We start from the raw sequence: 25,620 nt of genomic DNA, 5'->3' as shown, positions 1-25,620 counted from the left end.
AAGTGTGGAAAATGATCATTTAAAATAAAGCATAAAAGACTAGTTTTTAAAATCATTGTCAAAAATGTATTGGGGTTCCCATTTCTTAGGAAACTTGGGGATTAATCAGGATCCTTTCTAGCTTTACTATGCAAATTTGGTCAAATTATTATTATTCTTGAACATCGGTTTTCCTAAACTTTAACTTGGGCTAATTTATTTGTCCACTACCAACCTCCAATGGACATTAGTGAAAAATGTTTAAAACAAGGTGCTATAAATTATAATATAGCATGCTGCTGTGGTTAGAAGTTATAGTAATGCAGTCTTACTTCATTTTCTCTCAAGTTTAAAGGGGTTGATTTTTCCCAAAAACCATGTGTTGAATCACGGTAGGAACTGAATAATTACTTGTTGATATGATCTCAGTCATTTCTTTATTGTCTTTAAAACACACTTATGGAACACAGCTCCCTCTTTCTAGGCAAAGGTGTACTCCATTTCCTCCCAGGTACAATGGGGTTTTATGTGGATTTTAAAAAATTACATATTTTAGTACATTAAATATTTGAATATATAATATTATTGTTTTTGTATAAAATCTCTTTTACAGAAATTATTCAATTACACTTCACTACATACTTAGTAACGATCATCAGATTTTCTTTCCTCAATTCAATAACCATTCAGTTTTCAAACTGCTGAGTGGGTTAGGCACTGGGATACAAATATGAATCTAAGACAACCCCTACTCTTAAAACCCTCCAATAAGCCATTAGGAGCCCAATAGTCCAGGAGAACAATGTCATAAATTTTCTAATATGCAAAGATTTGGTCAGCTGCTAGAGTATCTATTCTCAGACCCCTCAGAATATGCCTCATTCCTGATCCCACATATTTTAGTTAATGAGAGCTAATCAGTGCTTAATGTAGGTACTATTCTAGGCTTTTTGTTTATACTAACTCATACAATCCTCCCAAAAACCAACCAAATAGATATTATTAATATCTCTTTTTTTCCAAAGTGGTTAAATAAGTTGCCCTGGGTCCCACTGCTAGAAAGTTTCAGTTGGGACTTAGGTTCCAACAGTCTGGCTCCAGCGTCTGTGTTTTTAAACTCTGTACATACTGATTCCCATTAAACACTCCTTTACTAATAGACTATGTGACATCATAGGGGGAACATCACTGAAACATGAAGGTCCAATGGGAAATCCCAGGGGACCAGACACTCCTTGTTTCTCTCCTTGATGCCAGGCCCAGCCCCACACCTAGTTCATGCCAATTGCTGAGTGAATATTCATAACTTGGTTTTATGGGTGTTCCCTTCCCTGTAGCCTGCAAACCCATGTTACCCTGGGGATGGACTAAGATAGCTGCCTGTGGGAAATCCCAGCAAGGGGCTTTCTACAAGGTCCCCAATGGGCAGGACAAGGGCAAGGAGGGTAAAGCACAAAATTTCATGAACATGTCCTGAAATTTTGTGCTCTATGTGCCTTGCTTGCTTCCCGAAACCAGGCTTGCTTCCGCACATTGTCCTGCAGACTCTTGTGGCTGCCCCATGTTTACCAACAGGCTGAAGTACAGGTGGAAACAATCACACTAAATCCTCCATTATGGACTCTGCCTGGTCCAAATAAACCTCCAGAGCATTTGTTCTTAATTAACCCCTTTTTTAAGAATTCTATCAGGCTACAGAATTCTTCAATCCAGTCAGCTGATCAAAATCTCATTAATTCAGAACACTTGTGGAAAAGAAAACAAATTAGTGTAATATTTAAGTTTAAAATAAATTTTAAACAATGTGGCTTATGCCACTTTTCATGAATACGCCAATTAGAATAATTTTAAACTACAAGTTCTTTAAAATAGTTACTATTGAAGTATAGTTGACATACACTATAAAGCGACATAAATATAAACCTCCTTGAAGGTTGGGAGGTTTGTAACTGACTGATATGGAACCCTTGGCTTATATCTTGCCAGAACTTGGTAGGTGGTAGGAAGAAGACATTGCACTACATTCTGACCGGCTGATGGCTCTCTGCACAGTTTAAATACTATCCCCCACATCTGTAGTATCTATTTTTTCCAGATGTGTTTGGGATATTTTCTACCATATAAATACTTCAAAGAAAGACAAAGATTGCACTTAGAAAACAGTTGCCCCTGAGTGGTTCTGTGGTAGAGGATTCAGGAAGGCCATTTTAAGTGGTTGTATTTTCCTATGGAAGCACTGCAGCCTCCATTAACACCTCATCCAGCTTTCTGATGGGGTTGCATAAAAATGCAGTAAGAGATCCTCATGGCAGCACACTAATGGCCACAACAGCGACTTTCAAGACCAAGGCAGGCATGGGCATTTAATTCCACTGAGAGAAAACTACCCTTGTGTTCTGAGCAGACCTTTTGCTCATACCACCTGGAGCATGGAAGTTTGAATCCCTGTGTTAAAAGCAGAAAAATCATTTTATCCAATTCATCACAGGGCAAATTTCTTGGTTGTAGAAACCATTCCTTAATCATAAGGCCATGTACTTGCTGGATCTTACTGCCCAGCGAGATGAGTGCCTCTAGTGATTATAGGGATATTTGTCACACCTCTTGCAACAAAGGATAAAGTGGCACTGCATAAAAATGGACCTGATTGGTGTCTTAAATATTCAGACTTTTGTCTATACTTGGCATGTCCCAGTGGTTCTTAGAGGCTGGGGTGGAGAGGAGGGAAGTTGACACTTGACTCATGGTTCACTTACTCAGGGACTATTGCTGCATGCCTAGGACATGTGAGACATTACACAAGGTGGGGATGGAGTTGGGGGTAAACCATGGCCAGGACAGGTCCGTCCTAGTGGAGATGTATCCTTGAGGAGGGAGGTACAGCAGAGCTAGAAGAAGGTCAGTGCAGTCTTACGGGAATGCAGAGTAGCCACTTAACTGAGCCTGGGTTAGCAGTGTGTAGGTGTGTAGGCCAGGATCAAAAAGCCTTCCCAGAGGAAGTGGCATCTAAATTAAACTAAAGAATGAGTTGGAGGTGACCAGGTGAAGGGGAGGCAGGTGACTCTGGGTCACAGGCATTCCAGTCAGAGACAACAGTTGGAGAGAATAGACCTTCCCTGGGCTTCACGAATGCCCTCACAGGACTAAAGCCAACTGCGACCTACTTGTCATTGTTCAACCTATACTGACAGGAGAAAGCCAAGATGGGAGGTTCCAGCTCTGCCTCTATTTAGCATTTTCAACCGAGGGTTTGTGGTCTTTAGAATACTTTACAATTTACAAAGCGCTTTTATTTATTACCTCAATCACAATATATGGCACTCAGCAGGAATGCAAAGGTAACAAGAAAGCAGTGCACAAATTAAAATACATATAGTTGTAAGTTAATAAAACCTCAGACAGGAGAGCAGAACATGCCTTCCCAGTCTTCAGACAGTTGAAATAAAGACGACAATGAAACTCAGGCCAGGACAACCTTAACCAGATAGTATCAGGAGAAGATGACCTTGTTTCAAGAGGCATCTCTAACTGAGGCTGGGGCAACTTCTTGGACCACCAAGGCTGACTGCTACCCCAGAAGTGGGAGAAAGTCTCTTAATTCTGGGAGGGGAATAGCACCACTTCCTCAAATCTTCCTCCTCCTTCCTCTTCCCTTCTCTCCTCCCTTCCTTCCTTCCTTCCTTCTTTCCTACCTTCCTGTTTGCCTCCAAGGCCATCAGTGGCCTCCCATCTGCCCAGAGATGAGAGTTTCTTATGTTACTAAACATGGGTTGGTTAAATTCACCCTTAGTTTTTTAACTTCTCAATAGCCAGCCCCTGAGTGCATCTCCTTGTCAGGTGATTTTTCCTTCCCATCAAAGTTTATCAATCCCTTTAGATACAGAAAAAAGGAATAGCTAAGATGATCAATTACTGATGGTGGTACATCTTTGGGTGACCCAGTGCTGTGCTTCAGTTGCACAGTTTCATTAGGAGACCATCACTGTTTACTCAGCCAGTGAGTGGACACAGGACTCACCTGTGGCAAAGACGACATTCCTTGAGACCAGACGATGCTCCACAATAGAGAACTGTGGGAGCTCAATCCTCTCCACTCCGGTGACAGCCTTATCGCCACCACGCCAGTAAAATTCAATGTCATCTGTGGTATAGCCATCTGCCAGGAGAGAAAGCAGGGACATGGCAGAAATGAAGAATCATCATTTTATTTACATGCAATGCTGAAGAAACTGTAACTAATAAAATGGAGTAACAGCTTGCCCATATTTGAAGTAGATTTGTTTATTGTGCTTGTCTATGAGAAAAAGTGTCATCAAAGAACTAATTGTTGAATATTTTTGGTTACCTGTGCTGTTTGATTTGTACCACACTGGTGCTGAAAAGTAGAGGCACTGGGGAAGTTGAATGTTCTGATCAGAGTTTTGTTTGTAAATCCTAATTGTAGAGGACTGGGTGTTGCATTGAAATGAATTTAAAATACATATTAACAAATATATATATATATATATACATATTAACAGCACTGAAGAAGATGGTTGTAAGAAAAAAATGAAAACTCAAATATAAAGAATTCTAGAAAGGTAACTCTGAAAAGCTATGGAAAAGTTAAAACACTGAGGGTGAATTTAACCGATCAATGTTTGATAACAGCAGAAACTCTCAGGGCAAAATAGTGTCCTCCTCAGCATTTTTCGATGGCTTCAACAGGTGTTCCTGGCTATGAGGTTTGTCATTTTTAGAAATGCCTTTTGTTGTAATACCCTTGGCCCTTAGAGAGATGAGTGTTTATTAGCTGGATTATAGCTCCAAGCCCAGCTCTTGGCACGGTGTTCATATTCACTTGGTAATCAATCAATCCATGAAACTTCAGAATGAGGAAATAAGACAATAAAATCTGGTATTTCTTGTAGCACCAAGAGTCTTTTAAAGGATTAGGTCAACTTTATCAGTAAGGTTGATTAGAGCTCACACCTAGAGAAAAATACCCTATCAGTATAATGGACTTTTTTATTTGAATGTGTAATACGACATAAGGCAGACACTCCATATTTGACAAATAGACCAAAGCTATGGAAATGACTGCTCTCCATGGTAAATGTCATCTCCCTTGTTCCATCTGCTACACTCTCTCCCTGGATCATGGTGGTTCCAGCTTCTGTCTCCTCCCTTCCCTCTGACTTCCTTATATTCCATTCTCATCTGGCAGCCATGGCAATTGTTCATAACACACACATCTTACCAAGCCACTCCTATGCTTAAACCCCTCACATGTTTCCCAATACAATTAGTGCAATAAGTTCAAACTCCTTACAAGGATGACAAGAATCTACAGGATTCTGTGTGTATGGTGAGTACATCCACTCTCTCTCCCTCACTCACCCAGCCCAATACCACTGGTCTTCTGGCTGTGGCTCAAGCCAGCATACCGTGCCCAAGGCTTGTGTGCCCACCCCCTTGTGTAGGGGCTCACACATCACCACATTTCCAACTTGACTTAAATAAAACCTCTTGCATATGTGTAGTCAGGTCACCAAAAAATCCCTACTTCTACTCAAATGCTTTAACTATGGATTCTCTGAAGACAAGCAGCCTCACACTTTCTGAGGAAATCTCTTTGATAACAGACCTTCCTGCCCATCATCCCCCTCAGTTCAAACATTACAGTAATAGAATCTGTACTCTCTGAGGCTACTCTCTATGTTTTCAGACATTTGGAGCTGCTTCCTTACTTAGGTTCCAAATTTCCCTTCCAGTAACTTCCATCACCTCACTGGGAGTTGTAGCTCTGGCTACACAGAATCCACTTAACTTCTAAGATAGTCCTTCAACTATTGGGAAATCATCTTTCCCCTGAGCTTTCTGTCCTCCTTGCTAAATCTCCCCAGATGATTCCACTATGTATCATTTGACATGATTTCATGTCCCTCACTTTCTGAAATCACGGCTCTCAGAAAACTTGACAGTGATGTAGTGTGGAAGTGAGGGGCACTGTGGGGCCAGCTCTAATTGGGGTGAAAACTGGCCTATATCCACCACAACTTCCCAGTATGTTTACTCACAAAGACACTCACTTCTCACCACAAATGCATTGAGTAACACTGTAGCCATTTGCCATCCCCCTCAAAGAAATCCATATAAATACAGACAAGACTAAATCCAATTGAGACCAATTATAAACCAATTTATGATAGACCAGGGTAAGTGACGACAGCAACAGTAACATCTGGACATGCCAGGAGATGTAGTTCAGGTAGCAGGCGAGACACATGTTTGTTAGATAATAAAGATGCAGCTCTCATCCCCCACAAAGAAGTATGCAACACTGAATTATCAATAAGCCATCTGAATACTCTTCAAATTGAGAAAATTGACAAAATGAAGGAATAGCCTGCTTGTAAAGCTGAGTTCCTGATGGGAATTTACTCCAACTGCCCAGGTTCCCAGGAGTAAAGCCACTCATGTGTGATGAAGCATATTGTGAGAAAATTGCATCTCAGTGTTTGTTCTCTTTTCACTGAATGGACCAAGATGAGGAGTATTTGTTTTCTTATATTTCAGCACAGCAAGCAGACTCTCTTAATCAGATTAGAATGGGGAACTCTTTTATGCCAAGTCTCTATCTCTGTCTCTCTCTCTCATGACAGTGTAATTTGCAGCGTGGAGGATTAAACCTCCCATCTTTAAGATAGTTAAAAACCAAGGCAAGAAAATTATATATGCCTTGGAAAAGATGCCAAATAATGACAAGGCCTAAAATACAGTGAATGAAAAAGAAGTACAGATACACACAGCTTTCAATTTCCAGCGTGCAGTTCTGCTCATCCAAAGGGTATCTTCTCAAGTCCATCATGCATGCTGCAGTTGTGGTGATTCTGAAATACACAGATGAGGGCAGATATTAAAGATGGGATGAGAAATGTAGCAGGAAAACTGCTTCCAGCTAAACCATGAGTAGCCCCCATGTAGGGCTCTTTTTCCCCAAGATACACCTGATTAAATATATTTCATAACATATACTGAATAAGTTCTGAGTACCTTTAGAGACCAGATTTATCAAGAAAAGCAACACAAAACCTCTAAATCTGATAAAATTATTCATGTAGCCTTGTTGACTTTGGTTAAATAAGGGCAGAGAAAGGGGTTTCTAAGGAAACTTTTGTCTTCAATTTTTGTTCTGCCTCCTTGTTTAGTGGTTCTCTAACCTTTATAGCACAGAGAAAACTTATATGTGCCAACAGCACTGATTAAATCAAAATTGAATTCTTTGATTTTCCATGTGAAGTGTCTAAGTAGCTACAGATGCACAGGCTGCACTTTGAAACTCTCAGCCAAGCTTCTGCTTGATCCTATTTTATTAGAGTCGTCTGCTGGGCTAGATCCTAATGCTCCTGAGCTTCTCACCATGAAAGCATCTATCTTTTCAAAGGGAATATTTGGCTTCTATGTTATTGATTATGAATCAAAATTGAGTGTGTTAGCTTCCCTTGGCGTAAGCTGCAGCCATGGAAAGAATTTATATCATGGCCCAAGGACAGTTAAGCCTCCACCATGCAATGGCTAAATCAACTGTCCATTAAGAAACAACACTTCTAGAAATGTCAAGTTTATTTCCTACTCTGTCTACAGCCTCATTTTAGGGAAATCAACCTACACCCACCCTCTGCTGAAATGCAATTAAGCCACTATGTTTTATATTCTTTTTCTCTAGAATGCCTCCCCTTTTTCACCTCAGTTACAGCTGATGGGACTGGGATGGGGCCCTGATTCAAGGACAGTCAACCATTACTTGATCAAGAATCTATGATGTGTGGTGATTAACATAATAATAATAATAATAATAATAATAATAATAATAAAAAGAATCTATGATGTGGCCTGACCTAAAAGGTAGAATGGAGCTAAAGGGATTCTATTCCATGGAAGTGAATTAAAGACAGGGCAAGAATGATTTGCAACGACGTGGATGGAACTGGAGGGTGTTATGCTGAGTGAAATAAGTCAATCAGAGAAAGACATGTATCATATGACCTCACTGATATGAGGAATTCTTAATTTCAGGAACAAACTGAGGGTTGCTGGAGTGGTCGGGGGTGGGAAGGATGGGGTGGCTGGGTGATGGACATTGGGGAAGATATGTGCTACGGTGAGCGCTGTGAATTGTGTAAGACTGTTGAATCACAGATCTGTACTTCTGAAACAAATAACGCAACATATTTTAAGAAAAAAGGAAAAGAAGAAGATAACAGGAGAGGAAGAAAAGGGGAGTATGTCAGAGGGGGAGACGAACCATGAGAGATGATGGACTCTGAAAAACTGAGGGTTCTAGAGGGTAGGGGGGTGGGGGGATGGGTTAGCCTGGTGATGGGTATTGAGGAGGGCACGTTTTGCATGGTGCACTGGGTGTTATGAACAAACAATGAATCATGGAACACTGCATCAAAAACTAATGATGTAATATATGGTGATTAACATAACAATAAAAAAATTAAAAAAAAAAAAGACAGGGCAAGAATGGAGCTGACCTTGCAAGTTCTTGAATTAGAGGCTTGCAATGTCATTTTCCTATTGGAGAGTGAGGGATGTGAAAGCATAGAGGTAGAGAAAAATGCAAATTGGATGGTTAAAGAGACACTGGTCACTATGGCTGGACCACAGAACATGGCCTTGCGGGGTATGTACTATATATCTCAGGTAACAGCATTCTTTTTCTAGTGTATGTCCCACCGAAGCGAGAACTGGGGAATAATATTTTTATGGCTTATGTGGAAGTGTGTAACTGGCAGCCCTGGCTATACCCATTCAGTGGTGGATAAGAATGAAGAAGTAAGAATGTCTCCTCCTAAAATCCCTAGAGTTATCTTGAATTCCCAACCACTTTTCATGTTCCAGCTTTCTTGAAGGCCAGTATTCAGCTTTCTCTAGATAGCCTTCTGTATGAATATTCACAACAGACCTTCTACTACTTTGCACAACGTGAGCAAGTTCTATTCCTATCAGTAGATCTTAACCAAAGCACCAGTAAAACACCAGGCATGGGCCAGTTCTGTTGGGGTTGTCTCATTTAACCTAAGTGCAGTAGTAAAGCCTGTCCTTCTATTAGCATCTGGATAAGTGGAAGACTGAGAAAAGTTCTTCTTTTCAATGGCTAAGAAGAGCAGTGAGGGAAATGTTAACATATTTGGCAATCATGGGTAAATACTAAATTATTCTCTTTAAATGGTATAAAAATGCCATATAGACATATGCTGTAAGATCCATACCAATGGTGAAAGTGTGTCCTTTCCAAATGTCATAACACTTTCAATTATCACTCCAAGGAGTGGATTACATTCTGTAAGCCAAAGTCAACACCTAACTCTCTGATATATTTTTCTACAGCTTCCGACTTTCTAGCCAAATGAAGAACCAGCCTCACACTTTTAAATTCTGGCATGTTTTGTGGCATATTGACAACCCAACATCTATACAAGATGCCTACAAGGCAAAATTAGAATAAGGTTCTGTTAAAATTATGAATTTTTATGAAAGAAAAGAAAAGATCTCTATTGGAAATATTCAAATTTTAAAAAAGTTCCTATATATTTTGGTACCTATTTACTTAGAGTCAGTAACTGAGATTAGTATTTTCTGTTTGTTTTTCTTATTCATTCTCAATGCCACCCATAAAATAAATGCACACAAACAGGAACATGAACATATCCAAATTTTTTAGGGATTCACACTGATTGTGACATTATGTAATGTGTTTCATGGGCATTACTGGAAATATAACATGATGTTGGAAGAATCTGTAAAAGGGTCCCCAAGTATACTTGTCCTGTCTCCTCATTCTGGCATAAGACTGGCTGTAAAATGGAGCCCTTTTCCAATTTACTTGATAAAAAATATATATTTACTACTCTTCTTCCTAAGGAAGAAATAACATAGAAACCCCTCTCCTGTTGGAAAGTAGGACTCAAGAGCCTACTCATGCTACAAAAGGTAAGCACAGGGATGACACAGTGGAAGGAAAGAGGTCTGTGTGCCACTGGGACAGAAAGGCAAGAAAAAGGAAAGGCCGGGGTGGGGGTGGGGGGAAGCAGAAAGACCAAGAAGGGTGTAGTAGGCCAGAACCACTCCCTGAACTATAAAACCTTCTTCCAAGTTGGCTAGATTCATGACTGGCTTGGGGAGTGAAATTTTTGCATGAATTTACCAAATTTTGAGGCTTGGGACTTTGCAGAAACTGTAGGAGGGAATTTGAGTCTGCAGGACTGAGAACTCAAGCCTAGTTAAAGGACATGGACCAAGGGCAAGGAAGCCACAAGACTGAGCTCCATTTGCATAATCCCCAGCATCCACACACAACTTTTCCTATTTTCCCCAATAAACTTATTTGTCCTGAGAGGAGAATTCAACCAATATCTAGCTCACTTCCACAGTCCTCTATAATCTGAGAATTCTATTTCTAAGGAATAGTGGCAGGGTCATGAGAAACATGACTGGCTAAAGATTTCTGCAGGATTACTCTTTAGTAGATGCTTTTTTGGGGGGGTGTCCTTGTTTCTGTTTTGTTTTCTGATTGATAGAGAGCAGTGCTTAGAGTCTCTATAGCGGCAATTTATGTTTATGATAGAAAAGCAGAGAAAGATGATAGCCAAAAAAGTGTCTACCATTCAATATGTCCTTTCTTTACAAAGAATCACATTTTGAGGGTGCTGAAAGTATAAAGTTAAAAAAAAGACAGAGAAGTAGGGAGTGACAGATAGAGGACTGGGAAACACCATAGGAAAGGATGTTGATTTATTATCTCGGTGCTCAGGACAGCATGCAGTCATATCTGTACTTTATGTAACACTGGTTGAGAGTTTGCTTTGTACCCAGCTCTATGCTCAGCCCTTGAACATTCATGCATTTGATTAATAACCATACTATGGAGGTGTTATTATCATTCCCATTTGGCAGATAAACAAACCAAGGCTCAGAAAGAATAAGTACATTGGCCACATTTACAATGCTACTAGAAGGCAGATGCAACATTCATCCAGGAAGCCAGAGTTCTACACTCTACTACCTCTTTGACATCTCTTCTGCCTTAAAGCATGACATATTGTATATTCAACTTTTAAAAGCCTGCTCAGTGAGTGAGGTTCTTGTTGAAGATCAAAGAAGGTACAGAAATTTGTAATTCTATATATGCACATATATATGCACATATGCAATATATACACATAATATATACAATATATACACACAGAGATTGTATATATACATATAGCATTCTCATTATATATATGACAATATGTAAATATAATATGTAAAGGAAGAAAATAAATATTCTACATGCTACACCTGCGGTAACAGGTGTAGTGATATTTAACTCATCGTGGAATAGGATAGAATTTAGTAGATAGCCTTGCTTTTATAAGTGATATATTCCTAAAGATGTGTTTAACAGTCAAAAGTATGAATATTCAAGGAATAAAGTCAAAGCTTATAAGGGAATCATTATCCCTAGCAAATTTAAAATCCTATGAATCTTATGATGTGATAACAGCCATGTTAAGACACGATCTTGTTTGTCCTCTGCCTGTACAGTAGAGTGAGGAAGCCTGAGTTGAGGAGACCCATGACTTTTAGCATGTTGAAGGGTTTTCACTTTGTCTCAATTATATTAAGATTGTGAGATGTACTTTGGTATCAGCATTTTTAAATTTCCACCAATTGAAAATAGTAATAAGTGCAAGCTCTTCATGTCATTGCACAAATGAAGAGTTCCCCACAGACTACCTAGAGAGGCTGCTGTGGAAATGTTTCTATTGGCTGATCAGCACACTTAGTACCACAAAACATTTGCCTGAAATGTCCACTGTTGGCCAAGGTGCAAAAGTACCCCCTGCCAATGCTGCTGGGAAAGGTGGACTATGGGTAGAGTCTGGGATCCTTACTTAGAGTAAATCATTAGACAATGCACACAATCTCTTTACCAATTTGTACTAAACTTTTAGATTCATAGTAAATACCAGACAGGACAGAAATGAAAATGTCCTTGACTAGCATTCTCAGAGCCCTTCCAGAACTAAAGTATCTCAGCCTCATCTACCTCTCCTCTCATTTAATGCTCTCATTACACTAAGAACTATCCTCAGTTCGAACATCCATTTATTTGTTGACCTGTAGGTCCCTTTTACTTCCTCAGGTGACTCTTAGAGCAGGGCTTTGTCTCTTCTGTCAGCAGCCATTTCCCCAGTGCCTGGAATAGCTCCCACATAGACACAGTAGGTGTCCCATAAATAGTCACTGAACAAAACAATGATTTTGAAGATATGGGAGATCAAGCATAAGCAGACAGCATGGGACTCAAGAAGTAGAAAGGGAAAGAGATAGCTTAGTCCTTCTTGGATTTAATCCCTGAAATCTAAGTGCAAGAGGGTACACCTGCCCTCTCAAGCACTCTATGCAGGAGCCCTGGCCCTGCACAGTTACTGACTCACTGAGAACTCCATGGGCTTACTGGTCAAGATGCTTGGTGATATCCCCTGCATTAATAACCAGGTAGTCTCTGTGAATCCTTCTGCTGCAGGGTGAATTCTTAGCAGGCCAATGTTGATGCCCATGGGTTTTATGGCCTGGCCTGCAGGGAAGATGACAGTAAAATGCAGCCATCAGTAGAGTCCTAGCTCTCTGATCATAATCTCGTTTAACTAACAGGGCCCAGGAGTACATTAGCAGTATCTCCTGTGTGACCTCTGGCTTGTACTTGGGACGGATGTCTAAGAACTCTGAGCAATAGTTGTTATCTATGGTCATGGGATAGCAGAACATCTGGGCTATTACTTTATAGGTAATCATTTATCCCTTTGCAACACCTCTGTGCTAACTCATAGTTATCTTCTTCCTGGTTCTCCATATGCCAGTTTCATCAGGCATTTTTCCAGGAATAGGAACACAGATGCTAGGGTTAAGGACCCAAGTAGTCAAATAATTCAAACTAACTAAGTTTTATTCTAAAGCAAGTGCTTACTATTCAATGTAGAAAAAACACAAGGCATAAACCAAAATTTAACTTATTCTAATTTTTGTTTCATTTTACAAAAAATATAAGAAAATACATTCACAGAACTGTCTGAAAGCTCTTGGTATGCAGATTCTTTGAGCATGTTTCTGGGAAAGTCCTTGGGTTAAGCTGATTGTGTTGGCAGCCCCATTCTTTCCTTGTTTCCCAATATCCTCTCTTAGCCATGTTATTTACAATTCTTCTCACTAAAAAGAAGCAGTCTGCCCACCTCCTGAATAAGGGCCAACTTTGTGACTTGCTTCATCTGACAGAACTGTGGAAGTGACAATGTGTCAGTCTCAAGATTAGCTCCCAAGAGGCATTCTGTTTCTAGTCTTCTTTTGTGCTTCTGCCTTTACTGTGAGAAAACCATGCCCAGATGAATCTGCTTGTCCTAGGCAGAGAATGGCCATGGGGAGCAGGATGCAGGTGCCCACTCATCCCTGCAGAGACCATCCAGCCCCAGGTCTGTGAATGAGCTAGTCAGGATGAGCAGAGATACTCATTAATCACACAGACACACAAGTAATGAGCACTTACTATCATCTGGCATTGAGGCTTTCTAGGTATTTGTTACACAGAAACATTGTAGTAATAGATAAGAGATACAACAATCAACACAGGTAACAACGTACATAGAAAAGCATAAATTCTCCTATAAATGAATGGAAATCACAATGTGATACTTCTCAAGAGTGTCATAAGATAGCAAAGCCCTTTGTAGATAGCATTTTTCCAAGACAGGAGCATCTATCTCCATGTTTCAAGATAAATCCACTATCATTTTAGAAATATCAATCTTGGTGAAATGAGTAGTAACATAAGGCAAATGAGACAGGCCCTGATGCATCTCCTGCTGATTTTCAAACAATATGGTGATAAAGCAACACAAAGGCCAAAACTGGTAATAGTGCTGAAAACCAAAACCAACAGAAAGGTGTATGCCAGATCCTTAATCATCTGCCAGGAACAGAACAGTCAGAGTGGATGATTAGGGAGTTCTTAAGGAGAACACCACAGGCTCCACACTCTGAAGAGGAAAGGAGGAATCAGTTTGAAAGAACCAGGAAAGTACTCCCCAACTATCTGGGTCTGATTACGTCACTTGGCAGTGTTTCACATCTATAAATATGTTGTTCAAAATGGTAGACATTGGCACATGTGACTATTTTACATTTAAATTTTAAATTAATTAAAATGAAATCAAATTTGAAATTCAGTTCCTCTGATGCATTAGCCACATTTCTTTTTTCTTTCTTTTTTTTAAAAAAAAATTTTATTAACATATGATGCATTCTTTGCTTAAGGGGTACAGGTCTGTGATTCAACAGTCTTACATAATTCACAGTGCTCACCATAGCACATACACTCCCAATGTCCATCACCCAGCCAACCCATCCCTCCCACCCCCCACTACTCCAGCAACCCTGTTTGTTTCCTGAGATTAAGAGTCTCTTATGGTTTGTCTCCCTCTCTGGTTTCATCTTGTTTCATTTTTCCCTCCCTTCCCCTATGATCCTCTGTCTTGTTTCTCAAATTCCTTATATCAGTGAGATCATGATACTTGTCTTTCTCTGACTGACTTATTTCGCTTAGCATAATACCCTCTATTTCCATCCACGTTGTTGCAAATGGCAAGATTTCATTTTTTGATGGCTGCATAATATTCCATTGTGTGTGTGTTTCTGTGTGTGTACAGCACTGGCCACATTTCAAGCATTCAATGGCCACAAATGGCTGGCAACTACTGTATCAGACAGTACAGATTATAGAATATCTTCATCACCACAGTAAGTTTCCCCTGGAAAGGGCTAGAAAACAGCACTGAGCCAGACAAATGAGTGGTCTGGCCTTGCCCACTAACCCAACTGCACAGTCCCTCTCTCTTTCTCTCTGTGTCTCTCCTTCCCTCTATAGCTTCAGAGGACACGACTCTGGTTGAAAGTGGCTGGGGAACACAGTCGAATACATATAACCCACCCACTCAAAGAAAAGCCATTGCTGCTGAAGGTAGATATCCACGGGACTTGGAAGCCATGCATACCAGAGTGGAAGATATCATTCAAGATTCTATTCAAAGTATCATACATTGCATCTGACTTCAGGGCCTAGTCAGTTAACCCAGCAGTCAGAAGTGAGGGTCCTACTCTGAATGAACACAATTAGGCATTACCAAATGGAGCACATTAACCAAATTTTCAGATTTATACCTTAAGGGGCTAAGGCTTCCAAGGTGAGAGTGAGGCAAAAGGAAACCAAGGTCACCATATCCATTAGTCTCACTAGAAAATCACTTTGTCTCTAGGATATATCCCACCTAAGGATAATCATAAATAAAACAAAAAGGTGTTCTATGAAAAGTATGGAAGTGTAGAAAATGAAAGTTGAAACATTTGGAAGATATATGTCTGGTAGACAAAGGCATGAATGCATATGCACTCTTTAGAACAAGAGCAGGGAGACATAGGGAAAGAAGAGCCTGAGATAAAGGCATAGTTGGATGCTATGAAACTAAGAAAAGAACGCTAGGATTCCCAGCCATAGGCACTGAATTGAAATTTATACTGAAGACAGATAGTAGAATTGACACAGCTGAAAATAATTTAATGACGTGGATGTCTTCTTAAACTTTAATGGGCATACAAGTCACTGAGGGTTTTGTTAAAATGCAGATTCTGAGCAGAAGGTCTGGTGTGGGTCTCTAATTCTGAATTTCCCAGATGATGGTGCTGTTCCTGTCTGGGGACAGTAGTTAAAGTGGAAAGGAGGGGGCAAACTTGTAGAACCTTCCTAAAGGCAGAAGAAGACAAAGATCTGAAAACAGAGAGGATACGTATAGGACAGAAAATGGGTATGAAACAGCTTTATTAGACAAGCAGAGCAAAAAAAAAAAAAAAGCATACAGTCAACAAATTAAACATGAAACAATAAAGAATTATTTTTTAAAAAATTGGGTTAAAATGCATATTTACCATTTGCACCATTTTTAAGTGTACAGTTTAGTGTAAAGTACATTCATATTACTGTGCAACCATCACCACCATCCATCTCCAGAACGTTTTCATCATCCCAAACAGAAACTCTGTACCCATTAAACACTAACTCGGGCGCCTGGGTGGCTCAGTTGGTTAAGCGACTGCTTTCGGCTCAGGTCATGATCCTGGAGTCCCAGGATCGAGTCCCATATCGGGCTCCCTGCTCAGCAGGGAGTCTGCTTCTCCCTCTAACCCTCTTCTCTCTCGAGCTCTCTATCTCTCATTCTCTCTCTCTCAAATAAATAAATAAAATCTTTAAACAAAAACAAAACACTAACTCCCCATTCTCCACTGCCACCCCTCCCCCACTCTGCCCACAGACCTAGTAACCTCTATGCTACTTTCTCTATAAATTTACTTATTCTAGGTACCTCACATAAGTGGAATCATATAATATTTGTCCTTTTGTGCCAGACTTCATTCATTTACCATTTTCTAAATTCATTCTTGTTGTAGCATATGTCAAAATTTTATATTTTTCCCTCTTTTCTTTTCTTTTTTTTTTTAAATTATGTTAATCATCATACATTACATCATCAGTTTTTGATGTAGTGTATCTTTTTAAGGCTAAATAATATTCCATTGTATGTATATATATATCACATTTTGTTTATTTATGTGTTGATGTACATTTGGTTTGTTTCTAACTTTTGGCTATTGTGAATAATGCTGCTGTGAACATAGGTGTAAACCTGTTTGAGTCACTGCTTTTGTTTCTTTTGGTATATACTTAGAATTGGAATTGCTGGACCTTGCAATAATTCTATGTTTAACTTTTTGAGAAGTAGTTATACTGCTTTTCCCAGTGGCTGAACTATTTTATATTCCTACCAGCAATGCATAAGGATTCCAATTACTCTGTAAGTTTGCCAACACTTCTTTTTTCTTTTCTTTTCTTTCTCCCTCCCTCACTCCCGCCTTCCTCCCTCCCTCCGTCCCTCCCTTTCTACCTCTCTCCCACACTTCCTCCCTCCTTCCATCCTTCCTTCCTTCCTTTCTTCCTTCCTTCTTTTTTCTCTTTTTTTTCATAATAGCCATCCTAATGGGTATGAAATGGTATCTCACTGTGGTTTTGATTTTCATTCCCTTAGTGACTCATAATGTTAAGCATCTTTTCACATGCTTATTGGCCATTTGTATATCTTCTTTGGAGAAATAGACTATTCAAGTCTTTGCCTATTTTTAAACTGATTGTTTGATTTGTTGTTGTTGTTGTTATTGATTTGTAGGAGTTCTCTATATAATCTGAATATTAACTACCTTTATCAGACACGTGATTTGCAAGTATTTTCTCCCCTTCCACTGGTTATCTTCTCAGTCTGTTGATTGTGTTCTGTGATGCACAGAAGTCTTTAATTTTGCTGTAGTCCAATTTATATTTTGTTATTGTTTTTGTTGCCTGTGCTTTAAGGTCATATCCAAGGTCATATCCAAATCATTGCCAAATCCAATGTCATGAGCCTCTTTTTCCCATCTTTCCCATCTTTTTCTAAGAGTTTTAGAGTTTTAGCTCTAATTTACATTTACATATCTGATCTACTTTTAGTTCGTTTTTGTATATGATATAACACAAGCATCCAACTTCATTCTTTTACATGTGGCTATTCAGTTTTTCCCAGCACTATTTGTTAAAAAGACTGTCCTTTATTCATTGAAAAGTCTTGCCACTCCTGTCAAAAATCATTTGATCACATATATTAAAGTTTATTTCTGGGTTCTCTGTTTTATTCTACTGGTCAATGTGTCTGTTATTATGACAGTATCACACTATTTTGATTACCATGATTTGTAGTAAGTTTTGAAATCAGGAAATGTGAGATCTCCAATTTGTTCTTTTTCAAGATTATTTTGGATAATTGGGGTTCCATATGATTCTGTATGAGTTTTAGAATGGGGCTTTCCATTTTACAAAAAAAGGGGGGCACTTGGATTTTGATAGGGATTGCACTGAATCTGTAGATCCCTTTGGATGGTATTTTCATCTTAACAATATTTCTGCATTAATATTCATAAGGGATACTGATGTGTGGCTTTCTTGTAGTGTCTTTGTCTGCCTTTGGTGTAGGGTAATGTTGGTTTTACAGCATGAGTAAAGAAGCAATTCTTTCCTCATCCTTTTTGGGAAGACTTTGAATTTTGTTAACTGGGGTTTCTTCACATGTTTTAACTGGAGGTAATTCTTCTTTGCATGTTTGGTAGAATTCATCAGTGAAGCCATTTGGTTCAGGGCTGTTTTTGTTGAGAGTTTTTTTTTAGTTACTAATTCAATTGCCACACTAATTGTAAGTCTGTTCAGATTTTCTTTCTTTATAATTAAGTTTTGGCAAATTTTCTGTTTCTATGAATTTTTCCATTTCACCTAGGTTATCCAATTTTTTGGCATATAATTTTCCATAGTACTCTCTTGTAAATCTTTTTATTTCTGTAAAATTGATATAAATGTCATCCATTTCTGATTTCTTTAAAAGATTTTATTTATTCATTTGACAGAGAGAGAGAGATAGCAAGAGCAGGAACACAAGCAGGGGGAGTGGGAGAGGGAGAAGTAGGCTTCCAGTGGAGCAGGAAGCCCAATGCGGGGCTCGATCCCAGGATCCTGGGATCATGACCTGAGCTGAAGGCAGATGCTTAACGACTGAGCCACCCAGGCACCCCTCCATTTCTGATTTTTGTTATTTGAGTCTTCTCTATTTTTTCTTAGTTGGTCTAATTAAAGGTTTATCTACTTAGTTGATCTTTTCAAAGGACCTAAGTTTCATTCCATTGATTTTTCTATATAGTGTTAGTATTCTTTATTTTATCTATCTCTACTCTTTATTCTTTTTTTCTTTATGCTAGCTTTCATTTTACTTTAATTTTTTTTAGTTTCTTAAAGTGTAAAGTTGGTTTCTTCTTTTCAATATATGTATCTACAGGTATAAATTTCCCTCTTCACACTGTTTGCCAGCATCTCATAAGTTTAGTATTATTGTAGAACTGTCTAATTCTCATTTCAATTCCATATATTTGGAGTTCTGATGTCTGGTGCATATATATATTTATAACTGCCAAATCTTAGAGAATTGACTTATCAATATATGGTGTTCTTCTTTGTCTTGTTATAGTCTTCAACTTAAAGTCTATTTCATCTCATATTAGTATAGCCACTTCAGCTCTTTTGTTACTATTTGTATGGAATATACATTTTCTATCCTTTCACTTTAAATTTATGTATGTCTTTAGATGTAAAGTGAGTCTTTTATAAATAACATATAGGTGGATCCTGTTTTATTCTGTATCCATTCTTCCAATCTCTAGCTATTATATACAAAAATGTATTCTACATTTTTGCAGTTTTCTGTATGTTCAGTAGCCTTTTGTTCCTTCATTTCCTCCATCTTTTTCTTTTCTGTTGAGTTGATTTTTTGTGTGTGAGATGTTTTGATTCTCTTCTTGTTTCCTTTATGTATATTCTACAGATATGTTCTTTTTGGTTACCCTGGGGAATATATATCACATCTTAATATTATGATAATCTAATTTGAATTGACATAAGCTTTACTTTAACCACATACAAAATCTCTTCCCAATTTGCTTTGCACCACCCTATTTATTGATGTTACAAATTGCATTTTTATACATTGTGTACCAAACAACATAGCTTTGCAATTATTTTTAAGCATTTGTCTTTTCAATAACAGAAAAAATGAAGTTATAAAAAATAATTAAAGTAATACTAGTTTCATTTACCTTTACTGGGGATCTTTTAATATTCATATACCTTCAAGTTACTGTCTAGTATCCTTTCATTTCAAACTGAACACTCATTTTAGCCTTTCTTGTGGGGCAGGTCTAGTAGTAATGAAGTCCCTCAGGTTTTGTTACCTGGGAATTTATTAATTTCTCTCCACTTCTGAAGGGTAATTTTGCCAGATTTAGAATTTTTTTTGATAGGTGTTATCTTTCAACAGTTCAAATATTTAATCATTCCACTGTCATCTGGTCTCCAAGGTTTCTGATGAAAAAAATGGCTGATAATCTATTTTTGAGGCTCCTCTATATAGGATGAGTTACTTCACTCTTGATGATTTCCAGATTCTCTCTGCGGCTTTTCACAGTTTGATTATATGTGTCTTAGTCTGGGTCTCTTTGGTTTTATCCTATTTGGAATTCGTTGAGCTTCTTGGATATGAGGATTCATGTTTTTTATCAACTTTAGGAATTTTTTAGCCAATCTTTCTTATGCTTATCTCTTGGTGCACCTGATGGTTTCTCACAAGTCCCTTAGGCTTCATTTGCTTTTCTTCAATCATTTTTCTTTCTGTTCCCAAACTTGATCATTTTAATTGTCCTATCTTCAAATTTGCTGATTTCTTTTTCTGGCTGCTGAAATCTGGTGGTGAACCAACCCCCTCCAGTGAATTCGCTTCATTTACTGGGTTTTTCAGCTTCAGAATTTGTTTGGTCCCTTTGATAATTTCTATCTCTTTATTTTATTTTGTTCATTTTATTCATGTATCATTTTCTCAATTTCCTTCTGTTTCTTTGTCCATGTTTTTCCTTAGCTCTTTGAGTATAGTTAAGACAGACAATTTAGTCTTCATCCAGTAAGTCCAACATCTGGGCATATTCAGGGACAGTTTTGTCAATTTATTTTATTCCTTTGGATGAGTTATGTTTTATTCTTTCTTTGTATGATATTTTTCTTGAAAATTGGTCATTTGACTATCATAATGTTGCAACTCTAACAATCAGATTTTTTTTCCTTCCCACAGGGACTGCTATCATTTTTTGTTCTTGTTCTTTTTTAGGAAGGCTTTAACAATTCATTTATTTTGAGGTATTTCTAAACTTTTTAAAAAAATACTTTATCAATAAAATCAGCTTAGTTCATGTTCAGTTAATGTTTTAACAGAGATGTTTTTGAATGGCAGAAGCCAAAACAAACAAACAAAAGACCCAAACAAACAAACAAACAATAAATAGAGAAAACAGGCACCTCTTCCTGTCTTTGCAGATTGGCTCTGTCCTGGAACATTCTTTCACCACTTGGCTAGGATGGCCCTGAGCCTAGGTACCTTAAGGTAAAAACTTAAGGTCTTCTCAGGACTGTTTTGCCTGGGCATATGCATAGCTTTCTAAATTCTGTATACTTAGCTGCTTTTGAATAACCTGATTTCTCAGAGTCTCACTCCAGCTTCTCCTTTGGGCCTTCCATGGTCTATTTCATATTTCTACCCTGAGTCTCTTGCCCTGAACACCTATGGGTTTGCAGATGTGTAGCCTTTATGAGCACAACCTGTTTTTCTTTTTTTTCCTGCCTGCATTATGAGTTACCTCTGTAAATAGAGACGAGCATGGTGCTTCAGTCCTTCAGTTATCCTCCAGACAATTGAGAACATATGTACACAATAATTTACAAACAAGGTTTCCTCTGTTCCCCCCAGTGCGAGGGAGGAAAATGGTAACTAGGCTGCCACCTGCCCCTGAACCAGGGAGGGGATGGGGAAATGGCAGGTAAAAAATGTCACAAAACTTTCCAACTCTTTTGAATATAGTTTTTTCTTTATTTGGCATTTGGTTGGCTTCTGCAAACTTTGGAATGTTTTCCAGAGCTCCTACAAAGTTATTTCAGACGGCTTCTGCTTATTTTTTGATATTTCCGTACAGAAACAACAGCTTGAAACTTCTTAGTCTGCCATTTTGCTGATATCACTCCCCGATAAAGAGATCTTTTAAAAATCAAGAGGAGGGGGGTGTTTTTAAAGATAAAGCAGAAAAAAAGATAAAGCAGAAATTAATAAATGGAATTATGATAAAAAATCAAAAGCTATCTCTTTAAAAATATAAAAAGTAAGTATTTCTTTATGCTATTGAACAAAATTAAAAATGAAAAATGGCATATAATAATGTGTTCTAGGGGGCAATGCATATACACATGCTACTTAATTAGAAGGTCCAGATAAAAAAGGACATTTTCCTGAAAAACATTAATTTTCAAGATTGATGCAAGAAGAAAATTGAGAGAAAACTACAAGTATAGCAGAAACTGAAGCCTTGTGTGCTAGGGTAGAAAATATCATTCAAGAACCTATTCAAAGTACCATGCATCTATATAAAACATTTCATTTGATGTGTATATATTTATGAGTAATTTTTTAAAGTACTTACAGGAATACTAACCCTTTTAGGAATAGATATTTACTATATAATATAATCTACTGCACAACATACAAAAAGAGAGAAATCTTCTTGATTCATGTTATGTCCAAACATACCATGAAATATAAAGACAGATATAATCTATTGATATATTTAACAGAATCCGTATGGTATATATCACAAATGTGTGACTGCTCCACATTACCACCTCACCAATGAATAATTTACTAGGGAATTTCAGTGAATTGGTCCATGGTTCTTAGAAACTTCAGCCAAGTCATAGATCTTAACTGGAGTCAGAGTAATGAGAAAGAAAGAACTAACCTGGGAATAGATTTCTTGGGATGGTCTCCAGACATCCCTATGGGAGATTAACTCCTTCAGTTGGGATTCTAGGAGGAATGGTGTCTGCTTCATACTTGGGACAATTAGAGTAGTCTTGAGGTGGTAGAAATAGAGGAGACTGAATAGCAACTGGATTGTTAGATTAGGAATGCAGGCATATTTCCTGTGGATCACAGGAAAAAAATGAGCTACATGGAAAAATGGAAGATCCAAAGTTATCTTGGATCTTCTATAACAGGGCTGCCTACAGGGTAGAGAGATAGAAACTAACCATGAAAGATGGATTCTTAGAGCTGAGGAAAGTGTTCCAAGGGACTCCACAGAATAGAAACATAGCCTACTCTCCTATTCTCCCAACCCCCAATGCTGGTCAAGGGACCAGCTGAAGAAAGGTGCCTCCTGGTGGGAAGCTCTGAGAAGAGTCAATTTTCAATATCAGAATTCTAAGTCCAGAGAGTATGAAGCCATGAAAAAAATGGTCCTAGCTCAAGTAAAACTTTTCTTCCTTACTTTCCCTCCACCCCGTAAATCTTCAAAATGGGAGGAGTCATAGGTAAGCTGTCAACCTGGGTTGTGGGGTGGGAGGGGTATAGAGGAAAACAGAATCAGGGAGGCTGAGAAATCAACTATCCTCCCTTTGCCGCTACAGGCTTTTAGCCTAAAACAGGGCTGGGCAATGGAAATAGAAAATACTAATGCTAAATCTGAATTTAGTACTGAACACTGACCTGAGAATTCCTGTGTCATATAAAGATGAAAAAGAACTATTACTAAAACATTGGCAGAAAACCATGAGATCTGCCCAAATTTTTATAAGGTGAAGAAATACCTCACTGAACAGTGTGCAAGGGGATGTTGGGGGACAAACAAACTGCATTATGACTAGATCACAAGGTGTGCTTACCACCAATAAAATGGTTGTCTAAGGATTTTTAAAAGAATAATTATAGCAACATATTTATGGATATGTCTCCTCAGGTAAAGGAAACAAAAGCAAAAATAAACTATTGGGACTACACCAAAATAAAAAGCTTTTGTACAGCAAAGGAAACGATCAACAAAGCAAAAAGTCAACTTAGTAAATTGGAGAGGATATCTGCAAATGATATATCTGATAAAGAATTAATATTTAAAATATATTAAGAACACATCTCAACATCAAAAAAATAATCTGATTGAAAAGTGGGCAGAGAACCTGAACAGACATTTGGAGACAAAGACATACAGATAGCCAGCAGACATATAAAAAGATGTTCAGCATCATTAATCATCAGGAAAATCATCAATCCATCATCCATCAATCATTAAAACCACAATGAGATATCACCTCACATCAGTCAATGTCAAATATCAAAAAAGATAAAAATAATAAGTGTTGGCAGTGATGTAGAAAAAAAAGGGACCCCCTCATGCTGGTGGGAATGTAAATTGATGCAACCACTGTGGAAACCAGTATGGAAGTTCCTCAGAAAATTAAAAATAGAAATCCCATAAGAGGCAGTAATTCCACACTGGACACTTACCCCCCACCCTTGCCCATGAAAACCCTAATTTAGAAAGATATATGCACCCTATGTTTATTGCAGCATTATTTACAACACCCAAGATTATGGAAGCAACCCATGTTCATTGATGGATGAATGGATAAAGAAGATGTGATACACACACACACACACACACACACACACACACACACACACATTGTGGAATATTACTTAGCCATAAAAAGAAATGAAATTTTGTTATTTGCAACAACATGGATGAAATTACAGGGTATTATGCTAAGTAAAGTAAGTCAGACAGAAAAAGACAAATACCATAAGCTTTCACTTGTATGTAGAATTTAAACAAAGCAAGCAAGGAAACAAACAAAAAACAAACAGACTCTTAAATACAGAGAACAAACTGGTGGCTACCAGAAGGGAAAGGGGTTGGAGGTTGGTAGAATAAAGGGAATCAAGAGGTAAAAACTTCCATTTATAAAATAAATAAGTCACAGAGATGAAAAATACAGCATAGGGAGTATAGTCAATAATATTATAACATTGTACGGTGACTGAACTTATGGTAAGCTTGAGCAATATATAAAATTGTTGAATCAATATGTCGTACACCTGAAACCAACAGAACATTTTATCTCAATTATTTTTCATGAAAATAAAAACAATTGTAAGTTAGCCATGGACAAAACAAATGTAACAGTTTTTTAAAGAGTATTGCCCACCATGATAAAATAGGATTTATCTCAGGAATTTAAAGATGAATCAAGGTAGGGAATTAATACATCTCAGTTACAAGTTAAATTAGGAAAATGAGCAAATAGAGAGGAATGAATTAATAAAATCTATTTTTATTTCTGATATATAAAGAAAAAATAATCTGGGATCAGTTATCTGATTTATAATTACTTCTTGAATATAAACTCCATAAGTTGGTGATATCTGTGTTATCCAACTCATGACACAGTTCCCAGAAACTAATTGGTAGTCAATAAATATACTTTTTTAGTGGAAGTAAAAGAATGAGTCATAACTACCTTAAACTGGAAATGTAAATCATCTTTTCATAGTGGGATACAAGAAGCACTCTTATTATAACAAAAGACTAGGAAATAATGTACACTGTTATCCCTATTGTTTCATTTCCTGGAAGTTGAAATCAATGCAATAATCAGGAAATAGAAATAAGAATAAAACTAATGAAAATGAACATAAAACTTATCATTATAAACAATATGATTGTTAGACTAAAATCCTCAAGATTATTTTTTTTAAAGATTTATTTATTTGAGAGAGTGAGAGTACATGAGAGGGGAGAGGGTCAGAGGGAGAAGCAGGCTCCTCACTGAGCAGGGAGCCCGATGTGGGACTCGATCCCGGGACTCCAGATTCATGACCTGAGCCAAAGGCAGTCGCTTAACCAACTGAGCCACCCAGGTGCCCTAAAATCCTCAAGATTATTAACGAAACTGTTAGCGTGGATGGATATGATATAGGATAAATGCCTAAACAAAGATAGTCATAAACAAATAGATTATAGCTTTCCCACAAATCAGTAAAAGTCAGTTGGGAAAATAACATAAAA

General features: G+C 37.9%; 1 protein-coding gene across 2 annotated transcripts in view; it reads right to left on the bottom strand.

The window, feature by feature from the left end:
• GABRB3 (gamma-aminobutyric acid type A receptor subunit beta3) overlaps positions 1 to 25,620 on the bottom strand; it is a 298,302-nt gene that overhangs the window by 48,259 nt on the left and 224,423 nt on the right. For both annotated transcript variants that reach the window (XM_025852092.2, XM_025852091.2), the window contains exons 5-6: positions 6,769 to 6,851; positions 3,998 to 4,135 (exon numbers count right to left, since the gene is read on the bottom strand). In XM_025852092.2, coding sequence (XP_025707877.1) covers positions 3,998 to 4,135; positions 6,769 to 6,851 — 221 coding nt within the window. The remainder of the gene's footprint in view (positions 1 to 3,997; positions 4,136 to 6,768; positions 6,852 to 25,620) is intronic.

The sequence above is a fragment of the Callorhinus ursinus genome, unplaced genomic scaffold (assembly GCF_003265705.2).
Source record: "Callorhinus ursinus isolate GAN/ISIS: 27379988/994484 unplaced genomic scaffold, GSC_fseal_2.0 scaffold78, whole genome shotgun sequence".
Classification (NCBI taxonomy): Eukaryota; Metazoa; Chordata; class Mammalia; order Carnivora; family Otariidae; genus Callorhinus; species Callorhinus ursinus.
This window is presented reverse-complemented; position numbering and strand designations above follow the sequence as displayed.